The sequence below is a fragment of the Hipposideros armiger genome, unplaced genomic scaffold (genome assembly GCF_001890085.2).
Source record: "Hipposideros armiger isolate ML-2016 unplaced genomic scaffold, ASM189008v1 scaffold_9, whole genome shotgun sequence".
Lineage (NCBI taxonomy): Eukaryota > Metazoa > Chordata > Mammalia > Chiroptera > Hipposideridae > Hipposideros > Hipposideros armiger.
In genome coordinates, this window is record NW_017731359.1 from 5,589,651 (window position 1) to 5,614,014 (window position 24,364).

Below are 24,364 nucleotides of genomic sequence, written 5' to 3' on the forward strand. Positions count from 1 at the left end.
TCAGCTCCAGGCGCCCTCGCGTCCGCCGGGGATCTGGCCCCGCGCCAAGCGGCTGGATCTATCACTGCAGTTGGCAGGAGGCCGGATGGCGCGTCCCCCGGGGCTCCCAGGCAGCCAGAGCTGTCGGCCAAGCAGGGAGGGCGGCAGCGGGAGCCTGGGGGCTGGAGGCGGCGGCGGCGGCGCTGCGGGAGCTGCGGTCGGCGCAGGCACAGCACAGGGGCCGCGTCTCCCGCACTAATTGGCCCTCCCCCAGCCACCTCGACCGGTAATTGCTGCTTGGGGGTGGGGGCTCACGGGGTGTTGGAGGAGAGGAAGGGGCGCCGCTTCCGGAGCGGAGACTCAAGCTCCGCAGGAGCTGAGCCACAGGGGCCCTCAGGAGACACGTGTGTGCGCTGTTCCAACGCCAGCTTTGCACGGGGCCCTTCGCGGTGGCCTGGGGAAAAGCCACAGAGGTGTCTTGGGGCCTTCACCAAGATCATCCAGTTCTGAGAACCGCTCCCTGAGAGGTGGGGCCTGGCCGGGGCTTTAGGAAAGACTCTAGGTGGCCTCAGGGGATGCCAGTACAGAGTGGAGACAGGGCAACGGTAGCCCTCCCACCTCATCCAGCAGTGCCACCTGGGGAGGAGCAAACAGGAAGAGAGGCATCTTCCTTAGGGGATGGGAGGGTAGGAGACATGGGCTGTGGGAGGCAGGGGCCAGCCCACCATCCAGTCTACTCAGCCCATGGCAGTTCTTCCAGGCTCAGATTCCTAAAGGAAGTCCTAGGGTTTCCCTGAGAGTCCTTTCTGATTCTGGTATCTGCTGCAGCCTGGACGGGCCCTGACTGAGCCCCTGCTCCTGCTCAGGGGCACTCCCTCTAATTTGGGAAAAGATGGCCTCCAGCTAGGTGGCTGGTTGGAAAAGTTTCCTTCTCCAGACCCGTTTCAGGAAGCCTGGAGGGGAGAAATGAAGGACCCTTCGAAGCAGGCCTGGAGTCAGACCTCTGGACCCCCAGGTCGGGATGTCCCCTGTAGGCACTGGCGTGAATCAAGCCCGCTCGATCTCAGTCTCTGTTGAGTTCTGCATAGGTTGCCTAGGACCACCTTCCAGCAGGCTGAGCAGCCAGCCCTCACTCAGGCTCCCTCTGATTAGTGGCTATCTGGTTGCCTGTCCCCTTGTTAGAGGTGGACAAGATGTTCTGCTGATTTTGCCTCCCCTGAGAGTGGCGCTGTCATGCTCCCTCTGGGGGCCACTTCTTCCTCAGGGATTGCTCCAGGTCTGGACAGAGGTGGCAGGGTGAGTCAGACAAGCCTGGATTAAATTCCCACTCTGCCACCACGAGGTCATGACCTTTAGCAAGCCTTTTATGTCTTGTGCCTCAGTTTCCTCATCCGTAAAGTAGGTGTAATAAAATCCATGTGACAGGGTTATTGTGAAGATAAATGTTTGCTTGAAAGGAGCTTCCCCCCTCCTCCAACTATCCCGTTGCTTTCGGGGCTTGGATGCTGGGGTATGAAGGCTCTCTAGTGGGCTGCCAATTTAGAGCTATCGTACTTGGAAGCAAAGCCCAAAAGGAAGGCGCCTCATGGGAACCAGACCATCACCTGGGCAAGGAAGGCTGAGGCCTGAGCGGGGCCGTGGGGTGACAGCGTGGGATTGCACGCATTTGGAGATTGAGTACTCACTGTCAGTGGAGGGTTCCCATGCATGTGCACTGGCACATACTTGTTCAGGTACAGACAGTCCTCGCTGAAGTGTAGCCATTTGTATTATTTCTGTGTGTTGAGGTACATGGAGGTGATTTGCTACCCAGGATTCTTGTGGCCACCATGTGGGTTTGGGCCCAGCAAGGCTGTGATAGTGTGAGAATTGTTTCAACCCAGGTTTCTCAATAAGGGAATAGAACCAAAAGGAAAATCCAGGCAGTGGTGTGTGTGTGTGTGTGTGTGTGTGTGTGTGTGTGTGTTCATGTTGGAGAGGCCTCCATTAGCATTAGGGTCCAAGGATGGGAGGCATATTGGTCTCCCCAGGATCCACTCCTCTGCCTTGCTCCTTGCCCAGTGGATCAGCCCGCGGAGATTTTCCCTGCTCCTGTTGGAGATCCTGTTGGTGCTGTCAAGCCAGAAATCTGGGCCCGCTGGACACCTCCCCTGTCTTTCATGCCTCACCTTCCCCTCAGTTTCTGTTCTACCTCCCAAACAGCTCTTGAATAGGCCCCCTCCCTCCATTGCAGGGCTGCTGCCTTGTGAAGGCCATCACCACCTCTGACCAGGACACTGCCCCAGCCTCTTCAAACCCCCTCCAACTCATCCTCCATAATCTGACCAGAGGGACTGGTAGAAAACACAAATCTGACCATGTCACTGCCCCCCTTAAAACCTTCCCTGGCTCCCTCTGCCCTCAGGATAAAGTCCAGATTCACCCACATTAACCCAGGCCCTCCTTTCCATCTAGTCATCTTCTTCCCAGCCAACCTTAGCTCCAGATGCACATGGCCCCTTGCCTCCTACCCTCCTACCTCCAAGCCCCTATACCTCTGTCTTTTCTGCCAAATGCTTTCTTCTCTGCCCAGCAAACTCTTCATATTTAAGGTCCAGCTCAAGTGGTGCCCCTTCTGTTGGGCACTTCCCTATCTGTAGTCCCCAAAGTTCTATCCATCATTGACGGGACATGGATAGGAGGACAGGGAAAGCAGGCCCAGGGAAGTAGGGGCTGCCAGTAGCTCCATCTGCCTGGGGACCAGGTCCCTCTCTCTGGACCACATTCCCTTTCTCATTGCCTCACTCTGCTGGTCTCCCTGTAGGTTGTGAGTGGCCACTCCAACAGGAGTATACAGCCCAGTCTGTATGATGGAGCTGTTTGTTTCTGCTGCCCAGGCAATGACAAGTTTGGTTTATCTGTGTGCACTAAGCATGTGTCACTCAAAGCAAGGACCAAGCTGGGAGGTAGAGGACAAAGGAAAGGGGTGGTGGAGCAGGCAGACAAGGCTGTGAGTCCACCTGCCAGGCCTGGGGGCCAGTCACATGTAGACACCCCCACCCAGCTGTGCAGCAACTTGTCCATTTCTGTGTATCTTAAGGATTGGTTCTGCCAACAGCTGGCTCTACTCCAGCCATCTCTCCCTGGGGAAGAAACAATCTTTCATCTGGCCCATGTGGGAAGTAGTTTTCCTAGGCCGGGAACCTCAGTGGAGTGCCGAGGACTCATGTGGGTCCCATCCAACGGTTAGCCAGGTCAGCTAGGTGGCCCTGGTGCAGCATTCTTAGGGATAAGAAGCTGAGATTCTGATATTTAACGCTAGGTGATTCCTCTCCTAAGTCACCCAGCAGCCTCTGTTTTTTGGGGGAAGACTGAGGCCCCATCTGATCCACTATTGGGCTTCTGACAGTGGGGTGGGGTGTCCTTAGAAACCAGATTGCTGAGTGGGGCCAAGGTCCTAGAGAGAGGAGCCTGTGCTTAGAGCTGGCCTAGCAGGTGGTGGGCCTCCTGGGAAGGCAGAGTATGGTCTGGGCTCATTAGGTTTCTGACTTGACCTCCCTCCCACAAGGAGCAGTAAAGGGTACCTGGGAGGGTAAAAGAATCATCTCACTGAGCTGAAATTCTGGGCCCAAGCAACTTGGCCGTGGGAGGACCCTCACCAGAGTACATCAAAATGGGAGGAGTTATTCTTCTCCATTCCATAGAGCATCAAATGTAGCGGCTGCAGGCCTGGGGAGAGTGTGTATCTGTTAGGTTGGTCTATCAAGGAAACTTCTGGAGCTTCAGGCTAGTAGGTATTCAAGATGACTAGACTGAGGAGGCCTAGAGGCCAATGCCAAGGAGGTGGGGGGTTGGAGAAGGTGGGAGAGTGTGGCCAAGACCAAATCATGGAGGTGGATGCATATAAGATGCCCTGGGAGTGGCTTGGCCAGTATGCCTGGCCATCTCTGTGTCCACAAGTGGCTGATCAAGAAAGTATAGCTTCAGCTTAACAGTGGACTTGATAACTCCTAGGGCCCCTCCATGGCCCAGAGGCTCCCAAACAAAAGAAGTCCAAAACTTATATTCTGAAAACTATAAAATGTTGTAAGAAATTAAAGTAGATCTAAATGAATGGGAAAACATCCCATGTTCATGGGTGAAAGGACTTAATGTTATTAAGATGGTACTGCTCCTCAAATTGATCTATAGATTCAATGCTATCCATTCCTACAAAAATCTCAGCTGACTTCTTGGTAGAAATTGACAAGTGGATTCTAAAATTCATATGAAATTGGAAGGGATAGCCTAAACACAATCTTGAACAAGAATAAAGTAGGAGGGGGCTGGCCGAGTGGCGCATTGGTTAAGAGCTGGCTGGGGACGCCAGAGGGCCCAGGTTCGGATCCCACATATGAGGGCCAGTGACACTGGCCTCTACAGCTAAGATGCTGAACAACAGCTCAACTTGGAAGCTGGGCGGCCTTGAGTCACTGGTGGCATAGGCTGCAACCCCTGCTGCAGTGGGTTGCCATGGGCTATCGTGTGTAGCCAGCAGCCAGCGTGATCAGCCAGCAGCCAGCAGCCGCAGTGAGCGACCATCCAGAAACCGGCGACTGATCTGCCTCGCCCGGTAAGAGCACAATGATGGTGCCAACTTGGGCCAATGAAGCAACGTCCTCCACAACTAGACTGAGGAACAAAAGGACTTGTCTGTTCCCCTTCCCCCAATTCCCCAGTGCTGTTCCCATCCCCCAATTCCCCAATAAAAATCTTTAAATAAAAGAATAAAGTAGGAGGACTCACAGTTCCCTATTTCAAAACTTATTACAAAGAAATGGTAATCAAGAAAGGGAAGTACTGGCATAAGACAGACATGTAGATCAACAGAATAGAATTGAGAGTCCATAAATAATCCCATGTGTCTATGATCAACTGATTTTAGACAAGGGTGACAAAACCATTCAATGGGGGAAAGAATGATGGTCTTTTCCACAAATGGTGTTGGGACAACTGGATAGCCACATGCAAAAGAGTGAAGAAAGTGAAGACAGCCCACAGAATAGGAGAAAATATTTGCAAATCATATAGTTGTTAAGAGACTTACATCCCTTAAAAGATATATAAAGAACAGAATATATGAAGAACTCTTACAACTCAACAACAAAAAAGGCAAACAACCCAATTTGAAAATGAGCAAAAGATTTGAGTAGATATTTCTCCAAGGAATATATTAAAAAGACCAATAAACACATGGAAAGATGTTCATCATTAATGATCAGGAAAATGCAAATCAAACCAAATTAGATGCCACTTTACACTAACTAGGGTGGCTAAAATGAAAATGTCAGATATAAATGTTGTTGAGGAAGTGGAGAAGTATAAATTTTCATAGACTTCTGGTGGGGATGTAAAATGGTGCAGCCAGGGGGGAAAAGCCTGGAAATCGGGGGGTGGGGGAGGGAAAGGCTGGAAATCAGTGAGGAAAGGCTGGGAATCAGAAAATATTACCTGCTTCAAATATAACCTTTGGTCACCACAGGTAAAGCAATGCTGGCTCCAGAAGGAAGAGAAGGGAGGGTCTAAGAGGTCTGCTGCCTGAGATGAGCTCAGGGAGCATCTCTGGGGATCGAGAGTCACATCCAAGTTACCAGAAAGTATGTTTGGGCGGCCCTGGGGGTGAGGGGGGGGCCCCCAGGAGTTGTTATCAAGTCCATAGCTGAGCTGAGGCTACACTTTATTGAAGAACCAGCTGTAGATACAGAAGTGGCCAGGGACACTGGCTGAATCCCTCTCCTGGTGTACCTGCCCCCTGTGCGTGGGAGGTCAGGTGAGAACCCTGGTGAGCCCAGAATCATGCTCTCTGCAATGACCCCAGGGCCAGCGGCTGAGCCTGTGAATACAAGCTCCTTTTCTCTCTAGGACCTTGGCCTCATCCTGCAATCTGGCCTGTAAGGACACCCCACCCCACTTGACAGACATGTCTATGTATGTCTAAAGCCCAATAGTGGACTAGATAGGGCCTTGGTCTTTTCCCAAAAAGGGATGCCAGGTGATTCAGGAGAACAGTCACCTAGTGCTACGTATCAGAATCTCAGATCTGGCCCAGCCAAGACTCTTTCTAAACATCCTTATTGTTGTCACCATCATTATCATTATTCTTATTGTATAGGTAAGGAAACTGAGACCCAGAATGGAGAAATGACTTGGCCAAGGCCCCACAGGACATGTGAGTTGCACTGCCACAGATGGACGATGGCTTATTGTTAGTAGGAAAGAGCAGGAGAACAAAGCATGGGGGCCTTCACGCATGCTGTTCCCGTTGTGTGGAATGCTTTCCCCTGCATTGTCAACCAGGTGAACTCCCACTTATCCTCCAAAATTCAGCTCATCCCCTTCCAGGGTGCCTTTCTGGATGTGCCAAACTCCTACAGAGCCAGACCCCTGTATCCCCTCGTGTAAGAACAACCTGCCCAGCCTTATGGCATGGACAAAGAACCCGAGTCTCCTCTGAAAGGGAAGGACCTGACTGAGCTCATGGAGATACCCATGGCTCCCAAAGACTGCTGTGGCTGCCCACAGGTGGGCTTACTCCATGACCTGGGATCGGGGTTGCATAGTGAGAAGCCCAGACCTGAGCCTGTTTTCACTGAACATCTGGTCCAATGAGATAATTCAGGAATTCCCACTGCCCACCAGTACTTTTCTGGTGGCACTAACATGGGGCAGACCCAACCCTGGCTTCAGAGGTTATGGGGTATCTTCAGGCCCTTTTGCTGCCGCCGCCAGTGCTGTCTCTCTCCTAGAACTCTGGCCTAGCACTTCTGGCACCAGGCTGAGATCCAGGTGTGCTCCATTTGGCCACATGGGGGCCAGGGCACAGCCCTGCAGGAATGGAGGTCCTGGGGACCAAGGCACTCGTGAGGCTCTGGGAGGCTGGGAAGGGCCAGGAGCCTCACCCAGGTTTTGGTGTGAGGGTCATGGAGAGCCTGACAGGGGCTTCTCCACTGTGAGTCAGATTCCTTCCGGCCCTTGGGGTGGTGACTTTGGGCAGTTCTACCCCAGGGGATGGTCCTGGCAGAGGCTGGATACCAGCTTCTGGGGGCTTGACCTGGCTCTGCCTCATTCCTTGTCTGCTACACAGAGGTCCCTTCAGGAGACGACTACGTAGGGATGATGGGATTCTGACCACCCACCTGTCATTCTTGCTACTCTGAGACCCCTGTGGTGATTCTGGGTCTGCTTGGAGGGGGAATTGGTTTCCTAGGAGGCCTGGGGGGCCCAGTGCTCTCACTGCTGCTTACTTCATCCAAGAAGAGTTATGGCTGGGCTCAGTCTTCACTTCCTTGGGGCCTCAGGTGGTATGGGGTCTGAGACAGTATGGCATCAGATAATAGGGCCTGGAGACTTGAGAGAAGAATGGCCTGGATGCTGACTGACCTCTGTGGGTAGGGAGGCTCAACCCAACCTTTCACCCTGCATGCTCCCCACACCTGCAGACCAATTCAGTAGGGGTGAGGCCCTGAAGTCTGGTTGGGGCAATATTGTGCACACTGACAATCCCAACATCCAGGCCAGAAGGGCGGGGAGGGGGGAAGGGGAGGCTTGTGCTGGCATCTGAGAACAGCTCTGTGGGTTGTGCTGCCACAGTCTGAAGCTGTCACCTTGTAAAAACCCTCCCTTGCCAGCCTTGCTACCTGTTAGACTCCCAGCCCCTCCACCTATGTCAGCCCACAGACCTCAACTCCAGCAGTTGGAAAACCCACTCTAGATATGAGGACACATGCTGAAGGGGGAAGGACATGCAATTTGGAGGCCAATAGACTCGGGTATGAATCCTGGCCCTTTCCTGACTCTCTCTGTGGCCTCAGGCAAGGCGCTTCCCGGCTCTGATTCTCAGTTTCCTTATCTGTAAAATGGGGATCCACTCAGGACCCTAGAGGATTATTCAGAGACATGAAGGAGAGGATGGATGTGAGTAAGCTTGAGCATGGAGGAGAGCTCAGCAAGTGTCACTGCCAGCAGATTTGCCTATGCCCTGGGCCCTGGTCAAGGCCCCCAAAATCAGGAGAGGCGAGCTCAGGGACAGTAGGAAGGGGCAACCCCACCTCAGGAGAGGCTCAAGTGGGCAACAACACCTTCAAAGCATCAGGAGTCTGAGGCTGACGGGAAGAGAGGCCCAAGGACCAGGGCAAAGGGAGAAGGGATGTGTGGGAACCACTATTTGCAAGTAGCAAAGCTGGTGTCTCCCTACCAAGCTTTTTTTTGTTCTTCGAATAACCTTCCTAGGGCCTGGACAATCTGGGCAGTGAACTGGAAAAGTTGGGGAGGAGGTGAGTTTAAAATTCAAGAGGAGGGGCTGCAGACAGAGTGGGGGAGAGATTTGTGATGGCTTCCCTGAGACTCTAAGAGGGTCTCTTCCTTGAGAGGGCAACTCAGTCTGCCATTCAGAATATAAGGTTCCATCTGCCACCTCTTCTGGGCAAACATGGGCTTAAGAGTTACTTTAAGGTGGAAGAGGCCAATGCCAAAATTATGACACCCCTTAACATCCCCCAATCCTTCCATCTTTAAATTGTAGTCAAGAAGTCATATGATTTTTTTCAGACAGTGTGATTAGAGTCTGTGTCCATACATATACCAGAAAGCATTTTTTCGCACATTTGCCTTACAGCTAATGATCGTTCAATGTTCACAGCAGATCTATGAAGGGGGAACACTATCATTGCCTCCATTTAACAGATGGAAAAACGAAAAATAACTTGCTCAATGATACATATCCAGTGATATGTGGAAATGGATTCAAACCCTATTAGTGAGCATGTGTGCCTGCCTGTGTGTGTGTGTGTGTGTGTGTGTGTGTGTGTGTGTGTGTAACTAAGTTTGGCACTGGGTATGTACACTCTTACCTATATCTACTGAGAGCATCTGCCCTTTCCTTGGCTGGGTAACCGGGTCCAGGTGTGCATGCCTGATCCTGCAGTACCCCCTAGTGGTCACATACTCGCACTGCTTATAGGTCTCTTCCTGTGACTGCACCACATGGGAGGCTCCCTTAGTCCACCAGTCTCTGCCTTGCAGACCTTGGTCTGAGTTTGTGTGTGCCCTCTGGATCTCTCCCCTTACCTCTGCGTGGCTGCTGGGTCCTCGAGGCAGGGCCATCAGTCGGTCAAGGACACCTTGACAGGCAGGGGAGGGGCAGTCCATGAGCGTGAGGGGCAGTGGTCCAGGGAAGAGAGAATAGAGCCAAGAGGACTGGAATTGCAGGAGCACCTACAATGTGTGAATGCTCCCCAAGCCACTGGGACAATGCCAGGCCATTCTACTCCCTCCCTATGTGGAGGAAGTCCTAGAAGCTGGAGGCGGGGAGGGGAAGCGGGGAGAGCTGGCGGTAGGACAGGGTCTGGGGCCTCACCAGCAGGCTTGCCCACCCTCTCCAGAGCCCTCCAAAGCTGGTGGTGGTTCCCCATACCCCTATGACTGCCAGATGTGGTACACCCTCAGGCCTGGAGGAAGAGGGCTCTTTATACATCCAGTGTGGTCAAAACCAGGCCTTTGATTTCCGGCCCAGTGCTACTCACCTCCAGGCAGTCCCTGGGGAGTCTTCCTTCCCCTCATCTTTGTATCCCATCAGTCACTAGGTCTGTCTGTTAACTCTAAATCTGGGCCCACCAGTGCCTCTCTACCTTCCTGAAAGCTGGCACTGGCTTCCTCCCTGCTCTCTACCCCCCATTCTCACCACCTCCTCCAACCTGTTTATGTCACCCCCTGGTTAAAACCTTTCCAAGGTTCTCAGTTACCCACAAGTCCACACTCCCATTGCAGCCCACAGGCTCCTCATAGTCTGATCTTTCCAGTCATACAGAACTGTGTTTCCTCAGCACATCTCAGCCTTGGGGCTCTTGGGAAAGAATGGTGTAGAAAGCCTTAACATTCTGCAGGAGAAAGCAAGGCAGGGGGCCTCCCAGTCAGGCCCAAGCCTCAAAAGATGGGACCCCAGGGGTCACCTGGCTGCATGTCTGAGTGGTGGCTGAACCTTGAAGGAAAGAGAGGGGATGGAGGTCACCGGGATTAGGGGATCCAGGAGGAGTCAGGAGACAAGGCAACTAATGACTCCCAAGCAGGCCTCTTCCCTGAAAGACAGGGCCTACCCTCCATTCAAGCCCCAGGCCTAGTTGGGTCCTTAGCCCTTTCCCCTCATGGGTTTCTGGCCCAGGTCTCACCCCAGATTGCTGATTGCCCCTGTGCTCCCACAGGAGCTGGACAGGACCCCATCTGTGCCATTACCTGCCACTGTCCCCCAAGAAGAGGGCATATTAACTTTTTGGAAAGGATCAGCTCCTTGCTTGCCTTCTGCTGAAGGCACTGTGACATCTTAGCCAAGGAGTTAGAGCTGCAGGCCAAGGGGTCCTTGAAGTTCTGGGGACAGACAAAAGTGACTTGCTTCCTCACCCATCAACACCCACTTTTTAGCCCTCTGCCTCCTACAGAGAGGGCGTGTGTCTATAGGACAGCTGGGGCAATCATGTCAGAGATGGACCTCAAGACTGGCCAGAGACCTGCCACCAACCCTAAGAGGCCTTCCTTGCCCACCAGCTTAGGTGGGCTCCAGGCACCCCGTGTGTCCCCCATTATGTCATACTGTCATTATCTGTGTGTTCCCTGTGTCCCTTGTATCCCTCTGAGAACAGTGTCATTATCTAGTTAACTTGATTCCCAGAACCAGTGGCACAAGTACAGTTTTGTGGCATGAACAAGGAAATGAGATCGGGTTTGGGGGGAGGGATGCCAGCACATGCTGGTCTGGCAGGGAGGGGATAATGGTAGGTGCTGAGTCTGGAGCAGGGTCAGGGAGTCACTGGGAAGTGAGGCAGGAGGGATGGGTTCCTGAATCATCTTATTCCCAGGTTGCACTGGTGGTTTTCTCTGAGCTCCCACAGGCAGTGTGGTTCTTTTACCCCAATGGGTCCCTCTCTGCCAACAAGGAGCTCCTTACCAGTGACACGCCCTCTAGGGTCCCAGGGAAAGCACAAGGCAGGGTATGGTAAGTACATGTGGGGTGAGAGAGTGAAAGAAATGGAGACCCGAGCCAGGGACCACAGGTCAGAATCCAGTAAGTCCAGCATGGTGATGATTCTACTCTGTGCTATGGCTCCGGGAAACCACCCTGCAGCCAGCAAGGATAAGGGTGCAGTGTAGGGCACAGATGGCTGTCAGAGGAGGGCAGAGGAGCTGGAAGGTCTGGAAGCACAGGAGACATCATTGGGAGTCCCTTGTGGTGACTCACTAGGGAAGAAACGATGCAGGCACTGGCAATTCCTCCAAACATGGTGACAGAGTTGAGGTCACCCCAAAGGGGGTGATGTTCCCCTGCACCCAGGGCAGAGCAGCCACCAAATCCAGGAAGCCCCAGTTATCAGGCACATGCTTGTCTCTAGTGTTGGGGGTACAGTGGGACAGTGGTTAGCATGGTCTAACTACCCTGACAGATTTTCCTTAGCCGTTGCAGGTTTGCTCTGAACCAGTTACTAGGATACCAGACCCTCCCCTGCTCCCCAAGTCTGGCCTGGCTATAAGCCTCACTTGGTATCCATATGCCCAGCACGTGGTGTGGTGGGCCTGGCTGGAAAGCCTGCCAGGGCTGGCTCTCAAGTGGCTGCCAGAGCTTGTTGTTCCTTGCCCCCACACCCTGTTGGGATCCTGGCCCCACACCAGGGGCCAACATCTTCTCTCCAAAGGACTAAATTCACTGTATAATTCTGGCTTTGGCTGAGCCCTTTCCCTAGGAGGGGAGCCTCAGGGAGTACCCTTCTCTGCCCAGGCAGCATGGGGCAAGGGCCCTTGGTCCCCAGACACCCTGCTTGCCTGAGACATCTCTATTCAAGCTCTGGAGCCTCACCCTAGATCCTCAATTCCTCTTGAGCTGGCCTCTCATCAGCTAGGCCTGCCACTTTACCTGAGGAAGCCAAGGACCCCAGGTGGTACTGGATTATGACCACTACCATATCCCCAGAGGCAGCCAGGGATGACTCGTCTTGGGAGGTGGGTGGTGGTGGTGCCAGCCATGAGAGCCCCTCCATGGAACCATACCATGACCTGCAGAGACAGTCAAGGGGTAGGAACCCCCCGGCTCTTCAGGCTCCACCTGCCCACCCACCAGCCCGGTGCATCCTTGGGACCCCCTGAGTGGTTTTAGAGCAGGGAAAATCTCAGTGGACCACCCATCTGGCTGGTGGCCAGCCCTAACACCCAGTACCTGTGGCTGCTCCAGGAAGAGATTTCAAAGACAAAGAGCATCTCATTGCCATGGTCTGCCCTCACATGGGCTGGCTTGCTGTCCTTGAAGAAGCTGGTCTGATGCTGGAATTCATAGAAACCGATGGGGGCATGGGAACCTAGGGGAGTGGGGTGGATTGGCCATGATGTGATGACCCCTCACCTGGAGCTTTTGCATCACCCATGGTGATAACGTAGCTAGGCCCAAAGCTGGTTGGAATCTGGGCAATGGGGTGAGGGAGCCTAGGCTGGAGCAGGGGCAGTGGAAAGGGTCTGCATTCAAATTATGGTTTTGGAACTTCCTAAGGTGTGGTCTTGGGTAAGTCACTGAATGTCACTGAATCTCAGTTTTTTCATCTGTAAAATGAGGAAAGTGTTTCTTAAACTAGCCACAAGGATTTAACAAGATGGGGGATAGCAAGTGCCTGGCACCTACGGGTCCAAAAAATAAACATGGGTTGGGACCTGGACACCAATAGACTTCACCTGGGACCTTCAGCTCTGAGCTGCTCCTTGCAGGTCTGGCCTTAGTTAGAGATGTACTCACACTGAAAAATTGCTACTTGGAGGGCAGGGATCACAAAGATGGAGTCCCCCATCATCTCATGGAACTGGGTTTGGAGAGTCTGGGGGTCCCTACTGTCTCCCATGTACTCCTCCATCAACAGGTTGCCAAATGCAGGAGGCAACATCTACCCCAGGTGGATCAGGAAGGATCAGGTTAGGCAAGCTCACAAGGGCAGGAAGGCAGCAGGGTCAAGGTTGGGGAGATGGATCCTAGGATGGGCTATGGAAGGGGCCAGCCTCTGGGGTGAGCCCAGCCTTTGCTCATGAGGGACACATGTGTTGACAGTCACCACTGTATCCTTGTACCCAGATAGGCCTGGAACACAGAGTAGCCCACATACATGTGTTGCCTGAATTAATGGACGTTAATTTCTTATGAGAAGGGCAGTGGTTCATCCCAAGTCAGACTCTCAGGGAACCTCATTGCTTCCACAGTTTCCAGTTGTAAGAACATACATATGCCCCTTGGCCCATAGCACCTGGTCCTGTTGGTTGGCACAATGACTGTGCAGAATGGGGGTTTCCCATTCCACAGGGATCTACAGTATCTGCTGCTGGAGTCAGGGGCTCCTACAAGGTTCATGGAGCCAACCCAAACCTCTCCCAGAGACACCTTCCCTGATGGCAGAGAATGCTTGGCATAGTTAAAACCTAGGGAAATATGTGTCTCTGCTTATCCCTTCAGCAGGAGCTAATGCCCTCTGAGTGCCAAGCCCTGTGCCTAGGAAAGTTACTTCACCCTTCCAAACCTCAGCAGGCTTATAGGAAAAATGCATGGCGGGAACCCACCAAACTCAGGGGGGAAACTGGCCGTGGAGGTTTAAATGAAATCACAACTGCAGCCCAGCCCAGAGTTCAGAGTACCCTTTACCCCAGGGCCTGGAGTTCCCTGAACACCCTGCTTACGTAGCTGGGTTGGAGGTCCTATCCTTTACACCACTCCAAGATTCAGGGGACTCTGGGGGTGTAAATTGCAGCAGCCCTGGAAGTGGCCTGGCAAAGGGAATTCCTAGGAAGGTGTGGACCTCCACATCAGTGCCCTTCATGTGGACAAGGCTCTCCCGCACCTGCCCCATGTGAGTGGTCCAGATGGGGCTGGCAGAGTCCTGGCTTGTGGGCAGAGAAATGGACATTGTGTCCACCCAATCAGCTGCCCTCCTAGACTAATTGATGTTGTCCACTCCTTGTCAGCTCAGTTCAAGGGACCCTGATCTACAAACACTTGTTTTATAGATTTCCTGCCTATGATCCTGTCCCCACCTTCACTCCCTACTGCCTTCACTGGGTCCAGCCCCAGCCTTTTCCACGCTTCGTGAAGCTCCTTGGGGCTTGGCACCATGGTTTTAGTCCAAGCAGTTTCAAGCAAATGGTCACATGAGTTTGACGGGGTGAGTGTCCTTTCCGCTGACTGTGTGCTAGGTCATATGAGGAGTAGGAGAACTGGGAGAATCAGAAGACAAGGTTCTGACTTTAGGGATCTCATGCTCTAGGTGGCAAAAAATGACATAAAGAAAGCACCCTCTAGATAAAGAGTGGTGTTATGAGAAGAACTACAAAAGAGAAGTGCAGCTATGCCTGGAACGTAAGAGGTGCAGCCTATCCTGCTATGGGGATTGCCCTAGGGAGGAAGTGAATGAAAGTCACCTAACAGCGATAAAGCCGATATTCTTAGTAGACAAAGAATTTCTACAAATAAATAAGAAATATGCCAGCTGTGCATAATTGGTGAAAGAATATGTTCAGACAGAATAAGTAATACAAATAAGTAGATCTTACACAAATAAAGAGATGTTCACCTCACTCATGCTAAGAGAAATGCACATTGAAATCTGTTATGTCAACAACTTATTTTGTCACAAAAAGCAAGACACTCAGACATTGTATGTTTTCTCTTGGAAGTCCGTAGTACCACATATGCAGTAGTTTTGCTCCCAAACAAAACAAAGCAAAACATGAAATCTGAATCTGATCAAGCTTCTAGAATATAAATACAAATTTACAGGCATACAGGGGACAGAAAAACAGTTAAAAGACACCATTGGGATATAATCGGCAAAATCCAAACTCTGGGATCCTCTCCAGAACAAATAAATTGGTTTCTTCAACACAATAAAATTACAAGGAAAATAGGAGAGGCAGAGGAGGAATCTGAAGATTGAAAAAGACTCATGAAACTCATGAAAAAGATAAATAATAACAAACATTGGTAAGGATGTGGAAAAACTGGAAACTTCAAATGGGGCAGGTGCTCTGGAAAACAGTCTGGCAGTTCAAGTGGTTAAATGTAGAGTTACCATATGACCCAGCAGTTCCACTCCTAGGAATAAATCTAAAAGAATTGAAAACATGTGTTCACACAAAAACTTGTACATAAGTGTTCGTAGCACAATTATTTGTAATAGCTAAAAGTGGAAACAATCCAAATGTCCATCAACTAATAAATGGATCAATAAAATGTATATCTACACAATGGAATATTATTCAGCAATAAAAAAAACCAAGTACTGAATATGCAACAACATGAGTGAATCTTCTTTCAGTGAAAGAAGCCAATTACAAAGGACCACATGTTGGATGATTCCAATTATGTGAAAAGTTCAGAATTGGCACATCCATAGAGTCAGAAAGTAGATTGGTGGTTGCTGGGGCTGAAATTGGGGGTCGGGGTGGGGGAAAAGGGGAATTGATGTGATAAGCTCTGTGAATATATTAAACACCATTGAATTGTACACTTTAAATGGGCTAACAGTAAGCTATTTGAATCATACCTCAAAACTTATTAAAAAATGAAACACACCAATATTCAAAGTATGGACCTTATTTGAATCCAGATTTTAAAAAAACCCTGTAAATATAATTTATGAGATATGAAATAAGAACATTTTAGATACTTGATTATATATATGTATACACAGCTTTTTTTTAAAAGATTTTATTGGGGAATTGGGGGAGGGGAACAGACAAGTTGCTGTCCTTTTGTTCTTCAGTCTAGTTGTGGAGGACGTTGCTTCACTGGCCCATATTGGCACTATCATTGTGCTCTTCCCGGGTGAGGCAGGTCAGTCACCGGCCACTGGACGGCCACTCACGGTGGCTCTTGGCAGCTCACGGCAGCTGCCGGCCACTCACACCAGCTGCTGGCCACTCATGGTAGCTCATGGCAACCCACTGCAGCAGGGGCTGCAGCCTACGCCGTCGCTGGAGACTCATGGCAGCCCAGCTCCAGGTCGAGCTGTTGTTCACCATCTTAGCTGTAGAGGGTGCAGCATCACTGGCCCTCATGTGGGATCCGAACTGGGTGCCTGCTGCTCAGAGCTGGCGTCCCAAGCCAACTCTTAACCAATGTGCCACACGGCCGTCCCCAAAATAACATTTTTAAAGCGAGGAATCAGTAAGGCCTCACTGATAGTTGTGCTGGAAGGTCCTGGTGAGCTCTGAAAGCTTGGTCAGCTGGCAGATAAGGATGGAAGCCCCACAGGGTGGGCCATAGAGGAGGGATGAGTGTGGATGATTGTGGGGCAAATTTGACTGGGAAGGGGGAGGATAGTTAGGTTACACAGGTAGGACCTTCTTGGATAAGAGGATCATGCCCCACAACAGGGGGTGCAGGAGCTGCGGACCCGCCAGGTATGGTGCCCGCATAAACCAGAGCTGGCACAAAGTGAGATCATCTTTGCCCTGGAAGCCGAGACATGTCCTCTCCTGGCCCGGTGCATGGGGTGAAGAGTACACAGCGGGCTCTCAGATAGGCTTTAGGATACTGAGGGGGGAGGGTGCCTTTGGAGCCCAATTCTCGGAGGGACCTTGCTTGGTGCCCTTTTGGGGGAGCACTCATTGGGTGCCAATGCGTTCTTCTGGCCAAAGGCGCAACACTTAGAGCGGGATGGTAGCGGGAAGATATTGTTATCCGCGGGCAGCGCCAGCTCCACCACAAACGCTAGGAGGGAAATCTCCCAGGGCACTTCTCAAATCCCTTCGGACCCGGCTCGCCCCTCGATTTGTGTGTCCTCAGCCGTCTCAGAGCCTCAGGGATTCTACCCCGGGTTGGCTCAGGGTTCCCGCTCTGTGGCTGTCCACCGGCTCCCTCCTCCCTGGCTCCTTTCCCCGTAGCCCCAGGTCCAGCCTTTACAGACTTTGGAAAGTCCGACCCCGGTCCTTGTCGTCCCCGTGGGAACCTCACCCTGACCCCGGACAAGAAGAAGGAGTCCAAAGGCCACTGCGCTAACTGCGCGCGAAGTCGGTCCAGTTGCATGGTCAGCTCACAGCCCGCAAGCTGCTTTTCACTGAGAGGCTGGCTGCCCTTGGGCCCGTCCAGGCGCCAATCCGTGAGTGCCTCGCTCAGGTCCCGAGAGTGGACTGGGCAGGGAGTAGGTAGGGCGCGCCGGGTGGGCGGAAGAAAGGGGGATTTGGCAGGAGAGCGGAACTGAGCAGGCAAAGTCCAGTGGCAGGTGGGCACTGGCACGGCCGCTTTCCCTGCCCAAGCCCCCTTGGGCCATCTCGGAAGGGGCCGCGAGGCTTCTGCAGCCCCTCTGCAATACCACGAGCCCTCTCCTCAAACCTGAGTTCACTGTCCTTATAGTCACAGGCCTGAGAAGGGTGTTCCGGGATGGAGAAAGGGAACACCAAGCCAGGAAAAGGGAACGGAAGAAGTCAGGAACCCAGGAGAGCTTCCTTGAGGAGATGCACCATCAGGATCCCCACTGATGGAGAAATGGGAACGACCTCCGTTCAGGGTGAAGGGAACCGCATAAGGAAAGGCAGGGAGGTGGGACTGCCCTTCATCCTGAAAGTTCTTCCTTGCTTTCAGGATGTTTCCTGGGTCCACCTTCAAACTTTCTTATCCCTTTATTGTCTGTCCTTAGTCTGAGCGTCTCCGCGTGTCCCCTCCCGACTCGACCATAGGTCGCCTTCTGAAATGCACACGTGACTATAGCCCTTGTCTTAAGGACACCATCAACCCTACCACGTGGCTTTCCCTCTTCCCACCTCCCGCCAAGATCGAGTTAACGGTCGCTTATTCATTTGATAAACATTTAAAGAATGTCTCCTGATTTGCACTGTGGGAACCCTGCAGGGCACTCCTTGGCCCAAGGTGCAGCGGGGGATGCAGGCGCGTCCCGGGGAGGTTCCGAAACGCGTGCTAGGAAAGAGGCAACTATGGGAACGGGAGCGCCCGCCCAGCATAAGGGGCAAACTTCCAAGTAAGTGGTGCCTGAAGATACGCCTGGCTCAATCTCAGGCTGGTCTTCAGTGCCCCCGAGAACCAGCTCTGGCTTCCGCGGCCGAGCAATCTAAGGGATCGCACCGCCGAGCGCGACTTTTCTGTGCCTAGATGTAGCGGTCGCAACTTCCGGGGTGTGTGTAGAGAGCGCGCGTGGGGCACAGCCCCTCCCAAACCCTAGGCCGACGGTCCGCAGCACTGCATGTCCCTCGCGCGACCCCGTCGTCTCGCCACGCCCCCCATCCCTTGCCCGGAAGTACAACCTTAGGAACGGAAGTGTTTGTTGACTGTGGTCCGTAGCGGTTCCGCGATGGTGGGCGGCGGTTCCAAGAGGGGTGGCCTCCTGGAAAACGCTAACCCCCTCATCTACGAGCGCTCTGGGGAGCGGCCAGTGACGGCGGGCGAGGAGGACGAGCAGGTTCCAGACGTCATCGACGCGCGCGAGATCTTTGATATCCGCTGTTGCCGGGCGCGGGCGGGTTCGCAGGGGCCTGGGAGGGGGCATGAAGTGATCAGTCTGATAGTCGGTGGAGCTGTATCACGTCCAGGCATTCCCGGAAGAGGGTTCTGAGTGGGCAAATGCACAGAGTCCCCTTTCCTTCACTTGCCACATCTGATTCGTTCCATCAATGACCCGGAGCATCCACTGACGCTAGAAGAGTTGAACGTAGTGGAGCAAGTCCGGGTTCAGGTGAGTTACTCCCAGCGTCTGAAGGGAGCGACTTGTTTGGGAGAGTCAGAAAGACGCAGCTGAGCACTAAGGGTCTGGCGTTCACTCAGTTCACACACTCTTCAGGGGATCTTTGGAAGGTGGGATTGTCGTGCCCATTTTATGGATGAGGAAACTAAGGTCTATAGAGGTTAGACGACTTGCCTGAAGCAACAAGCTAAGAAGAGGGGCTCTGGCCCGAAAGGGTTGTGACTCCTCACACCCCGCCCCCCCACCAACCAGGTGAGCGACCCTGAGAGCACAGTGGCAGTGGCCTTCACACCCACCATTCCGCACTGCAGCATGGCCACTCTTATTGGCCTGTCCATCAAAGTCAAGCTTTTGCGATCTCTTCCTCAGCGGTTCAAGGTAAGTTGAAAATGAGCCCGGAGGGTGGGGCAAGGGTGAGCACCTGCTACTAAGGAGGACATTGAGAGCATGAACATGGACATCAGAGTGAGACCTGGAAGGATCCCAACTAGCAGAGACGAAACTGGGAGGAGACTTTCCAATTGAGTGGGATAACAAGAATAAAGGCCTGAGCTGAAAGTGCGGAAAAATAGGAGTGTGGCAGGAAGGGCAGTGGTAGGGTGCTGTAGATAGATTTGGAGCAGGGATGGGGCACAGGCAGGCCTTTAACAGCAGTTGGCCTGTCCTTCGAGTAGAGATGGGACTGGCCGTGGGTGGGTTTGGGATGTACTGGAAAGGCCAGTGTCCAGAGGCATGATTAGGAAGGGAGAGAGAAGGGGGTACATAGGGTGTGAGTGCTCAGGCTGTGCCTTACTCCCTTCCAGATGGACGTGCACATTACACCAGGGACTCATGCCTCAGAGCATGCAGGTAAGAGGGCTAGTGTTAAGGCATTGGCCCTGAGGCTTCCTCCTTGCCATGGTGGTTTGTGGGGCAAGATTAGGGGCAGGTGCTGCTGGGTAGTGACTCCTCAGTAAAGGTGGCAGCCCAAGACTGAAGCTGGACTGACTTGAGTCTCCTGTGCTTCCTGTGTTCCCCCACTCCTGTCCTTTCCCTTTCCTAACTACACAGGACCAGGGTGTGTCAGGCGATATAGTACAGGAGGCAGGGATGAGCAGCCAGGTGGGAGGGGTCCCAGAAGGTGGGATAGGTGTGGGCTCAGGTGGTTGGGGTAGCCTGATCAAGGCTTGGGGTCCTGGAAAGGAGGTGATGGGGGCTTTGTTGGTGGGGGTACATATATATTTCACCACTCCCTCCTTTCTGCCCAGTGAATAAGCAGCTTGCCGATAAGGAGCGGGTGGCAGCTGCCCTGGAGAATGTCCACCTGCTGGAGGTTGTGAACCAGTGCCTGTCAGCCCGCTCCTGAGCCTGGCTTTTCACTTCCAGTCCCACCCAGGGCTCATGGCCTTGTTTTCTTGTATCACTGACTATAAGAAATTAACATTTGCATTTTATAATAAACCCTTAATTTATATTCATTTCCCAGCATGCCTTAGAGTCTTTCTTCATGGTGGGGTCACTCTGGGTTTGGGAGGGGGTGTTGCTAGTGAGTGCCTATACAGACTAGGTCAGTGAGGTGCAGTTTACTTGTATTTAAAAAATGTCTCTGAATGGTTTGATTGGAACAGTTGTGAGTATACCAAAAAATTGAAAGAGCAGTGTAATGAGCATACCTAGGAGGTGTGATCAAACAATATGGTGACTGTTTAAATTTAAAAAAAAAGTATTACAGTAAAAGACACATTGCCATCAGTCCCCCTCAAAATACTCCCCCTCGCTTCAAACAAACTTATCCCATCGTTCTTGCCACTTTCTGAAGCAGTTCTGGAAGTCCTCTTTCGTGAGTGTGTTTAGTTGCACTGTCATGGCTGCCTCAATGTCCTGAATCGATTCAGAACCTTTATCTTTCATGGTCATTTTGATTTTGGGGAAGAGCCAGAAGTCACATGGTGCCAGATCTGGTGAATAAGGTGGATGGGGACACACTGTAATGTTTTTATTTGACAGAACCTGCCATACCAGAAGCGAGGTGTGACATTGAGCATTGTCCTGATGGAGGGTGATTTATGGCACACTTTAAAACACAGCTTCCCTGGGCCCGGAGTGGCACGTTGGTTAAGAGCTGGCTTGGGACGCCAGAGGGCCCCTGTTCGGATCCCACATATGAGGGCCAGTGACACTGCCCTCTACAGCTAAGATGCTGAACAACAGCTCAACCTGGAGCTGGGCTGCCGTGAATCGCTGGTGACGGCGTAGGCTGCAGCCCCTGCTGCAGTGGGTTGCCATGGGCTACCGTGTATAGCCGGCAGCCAGCGTGAGTGGCCAGCAGCTGCCATGAGCGGCCGTCCAGAAGCCGGCGACTGATCTGCCTTATCCGGGAAGAGCACAATGATGGTGCCAACTTGGGCCAGTGAAGCAACATCCTCCACAACTAGACTGAAGAACAAAACGACAGCAACTTGTCTGTTCCCCTTCCCCCAATTCCCCAATAAAAATCTTTAAAAAAAACAACACACACCTTCCCTAATACCATGGAATACCCAGTCATATGAATTTCCCCAAAATGTCATTTCATAGTTGGTTTGTTGTTTTGTTTTTTTTTAGCTGAGCCATCCTGCCACCTATTGGCAGCTCAGCGGTAGCTCAGCTCGGGCAGAGACTCAAACCGTTGTTGCTCAGAGCTCGAACTCTTGAGCGAGCGCTTAACCTGCTGAGCCACTCAGCTGGCCCCATAGTTGTTTTTTTAATCAGGCTCCAATCAAGGTCCGTAGTTCACGATTGACTGCACTGAACAAGTTGAAACTTGTCACACATTGTTACTAAGGTTTGAAGCGCTGCTTCCCATATTGAAGATCCCCGCCTTTCCATTGGATGGCACTTGGCAGCGGCATTCACTGTAGATTTTTATCACCAGCTCCGTGTCATACATTGCTTCTGGTATGGCAAGTTTTGTCAAAAACATGGTGTATTCTCATCCACTTTATTCACTGGATCTGGCACCATGCAACTTCTGGCTCTTCCCCCAAAGTCAAAATGACCATGAAAGGTAAAAATTTTTAATTGATTCAGGACATCGAGGCAGCCACAACAGCGCAGCTGAAGGCAGTCACAAAAGAGGACTTCCAGAACTGCTTCAGAAAGTGGCAAGAACAATGGGATAAGTGTGATCGTAGTGAGGGGGCGTATTTTGAAGAGGATTAATGGCAATGTGTCTTTTACTGTAATAATTTATTTTAATTTAAACATTCACCATATTTTGTGATCACACCTTGTATATACCACCACCTAGATTCAACGGTGGTTAATATATTGTAACACTGGCTTTATTTATATGTGTATAATATAAATATTTTTGAGAGTAAGATGCAGACACATGACTCTTCACTCCTACGTACTTCATCCTGTGTCTCCTAAGAGTAAGCCTGTATAACCACAGTACTGTTTTCTAGCCAACAAAGAACAATTCCCTAATACCATCAAATATCCAGTTAGTCATATATGAATTTCCCCAAAATGTCATTCATAGTTGTTTTTTTAATCAGGCTCCAATCAAGGTCCATGTATTGCATTTGGTTGTTAGCTTTCTTTAGCCTCTTCTAGAACTGTCTCCTTACCGCATCCTTCCCCCACCCCCTTCCCTCACCTTTTTATCTTTCTTTTTTTTTTTTNCGGCCTGGTGTCTCTGCCCTGCTTCACCTGGAGGGACTGAAAATCCTCCCAGGTGGGGTGACTGTGGAAGACTTCGAGACTCCCTGGCTGGGGAAGGAGGCGGCAGGTTTGTTAAAGGCGGGGTGAGGAAGGCACATCCCTCAGAATTGACTCCACGTGGCTCCCTACTTCCCTGCTGATGCTGGGCTACTGAGGGGGCTTTCACTGTTCTCTCCACTGTGAGTAGCCAGGCCAGAACATACCATGCTCAGCACTGGCTAATGTGGTCTTGGTGGGAACAGGTTCCTGGAACCCTCCCTTCCTGGGATGAGAGACATTGCATCTGTGTGGGAACTTGTGCATGTTTGCTGATAGAGGTGTGCCTGTCTCCCCACCACCAAAACCCAGGAAGGTAAGCCCATCTGGGCACAGGTGCCTACTGGGACTTTTACATACATCATTTCATGAAGGAGTGTCCCCGTTCAGCAATGGCAAATGGGGAATTGAAGCAGTTGCCCAAGGTCACACAGGTAGAAGTGGCTGAGTGGGGTCTGGTATACAAGTCTGCCAGTCTCCAAGCCTGGAGGTAGCCTGGGGCAAGGCTGGGGACATTTTCTGAGAAGGTTGCAGGCTGAGAAGGTTGAAGGGTCCATATATTCCTTCACTAGTTCAATTAATTAATTCTACTAGGAGCCCTCGGAACTTGGTTAGAATCCTGATTGCAGTTGTTCAATGGCAGGAGGAGGTTTGAAGGCTGCTCTTCAGTTTGTGTGACCTCTGTGACGAACACACATGCCCCCCAAGGCAATTTTAACTGCTCAAAGCTGCTGCTGCTCTCCACTCCCACCCCTCAACATACTTCAAGGCATGTGGAGGACATGGTTTTCTTAGAGCAGGTGAAGGTCCCGAGGCCTGAAGAAGAATTCAGAACTTCCTGGCTCTGCTGTTTATTGGCTGTGTGACCCTCAGCAAGCCATTCAACCTCTCTGTGCCCCAGTGTGTGATATGGGGATGATGTCCCCTTCAGAATGGAGTGGGTAGAATAGTGAAAGTATGTGCTTAGAGCCGTGCCAGGCACATAGTAGGAGCTTAACACATGTAAGACCCCCTCAACTTCCCTATATTGCACTGCTCCAGGTCGGGGTGCCTGGGATGCCTGAAGGACCCTGAGGCAGGCATTCAGCTTGTGACAGACAAGGCTGGGGGCAGCTGAGGGGTCCTGACTCAGCCTCCAGCCTGAGAGAAACTAACCAGATATGCAGTGGGAAGGACTCGGGGGAGACCATGGGAAACTCTGAGGATAAGAAGAGATTAGAGACCTTGTGACCCTTCCCACCCTCCCTCCTCATCCTGGACTTCCAGGCCCCAGAAGCTTCTCTTGGCTCTGCTTGGCTGCCCTCACTGGGGGAAGGGCCCCTGGTCAGCTCTGCAATTCCCTCAAGGTCACCTGAGCTGGCTCAATCTTCTATTTCCTTCTCAGAGGCGCAGAGGCGGTCCATTGTCTCAGCCCTGTCAGTGTCCGGGGGCTAATGTGAACACTTAGGGAGCCTCAGGAGCACTTCCAGGCCACTGTCCCCACACCCACTGGTTCCCTGGTGGGTGGTATAGAGTCCTGCATGCCCAGTTCAGATCGTGTACTGCTTATCTGCCCTTCATGTGCAACTCCCAGCTCCTTGTCTTAGTTCCACAAGGCAGCCGGGAGCTGCTGAGCCAGGCAAGGGCCAGCTGGGTCTCTGAGTGCTGCTCTGGAGGGGCTCTCAGTCTGATGAAAGAGACAGACAATGGAAACCTGGTGTCCTCTCTGCATTGATAGAGGTAGCACATGGGGCGGGGTGGGAGTGGAGGTGGGTATTTTCAGATGAGAACCCTGAACAAGCCTGGGCACCCAGGGCAGATTTCCTGGAGAAGGGACTATCTGAGCTGAGTACTGACACCTGAGCAGGTATTGACCAGACTGATGACGGGGTGGGAAGGGTATTCCAGACAAAAGGAACAGAGTGGGCCAAGGTGGAGCTACCGATGCTGGTGAATGGAGG

At 52.0% G+C, this 24,364-nt stretch overlaps 2 protein-coding genes across 2 annotated transcripts; one reads left to right on the forward strand and one right to left on the reverse strand.

Moving 5' to 3' along the window:
- On the reverse strand, positions 1-18,164 carry LOC109388783 (pyrethroid hydrolase Ces2e). The gene is given in 8 exon segments (XM_019653803.1): positions 1-191; positions 11,894-12,033; positions 12,194-12,332; positions 12,761-12,905; positions 13,087-13,096; positions 13,687-13,886; positions 16,956-17,008; positions 17,011-18,164. Coding segments are annotated over 8 exon segments (900 nt in total). The 5' UTR covers positions 17,033-18,164.
- An 82-nt stretch (positions 18,165-18,246) lies between these two features.
- Positions 18,247-20,158, forward strand: CIAO2B (cytosolic iron-sulfur assembly component 2B). The gene is made up of 5 exons (XM_019653611.1): positions 18,247-18,453; positions 18,613-18,692; positions 18,954-19,079; positions 19,505-19,550; positions 19,949-20,158. The coding sequence occupies exons 1-5, from the start codon at positions 18,312-18,314 to the stop codon at positions 20,044-20,046; spliced, it is 492 nt and encodes a 163-aa protein (XP_019509156.1). The 5' UTR covers positions 18,247-18,311; the 3' UTR covers positions 20,047-20,158.
- The last annotated feature ends 4,206 nt before the right edge of the window (positions 20,159-24,364 follow it).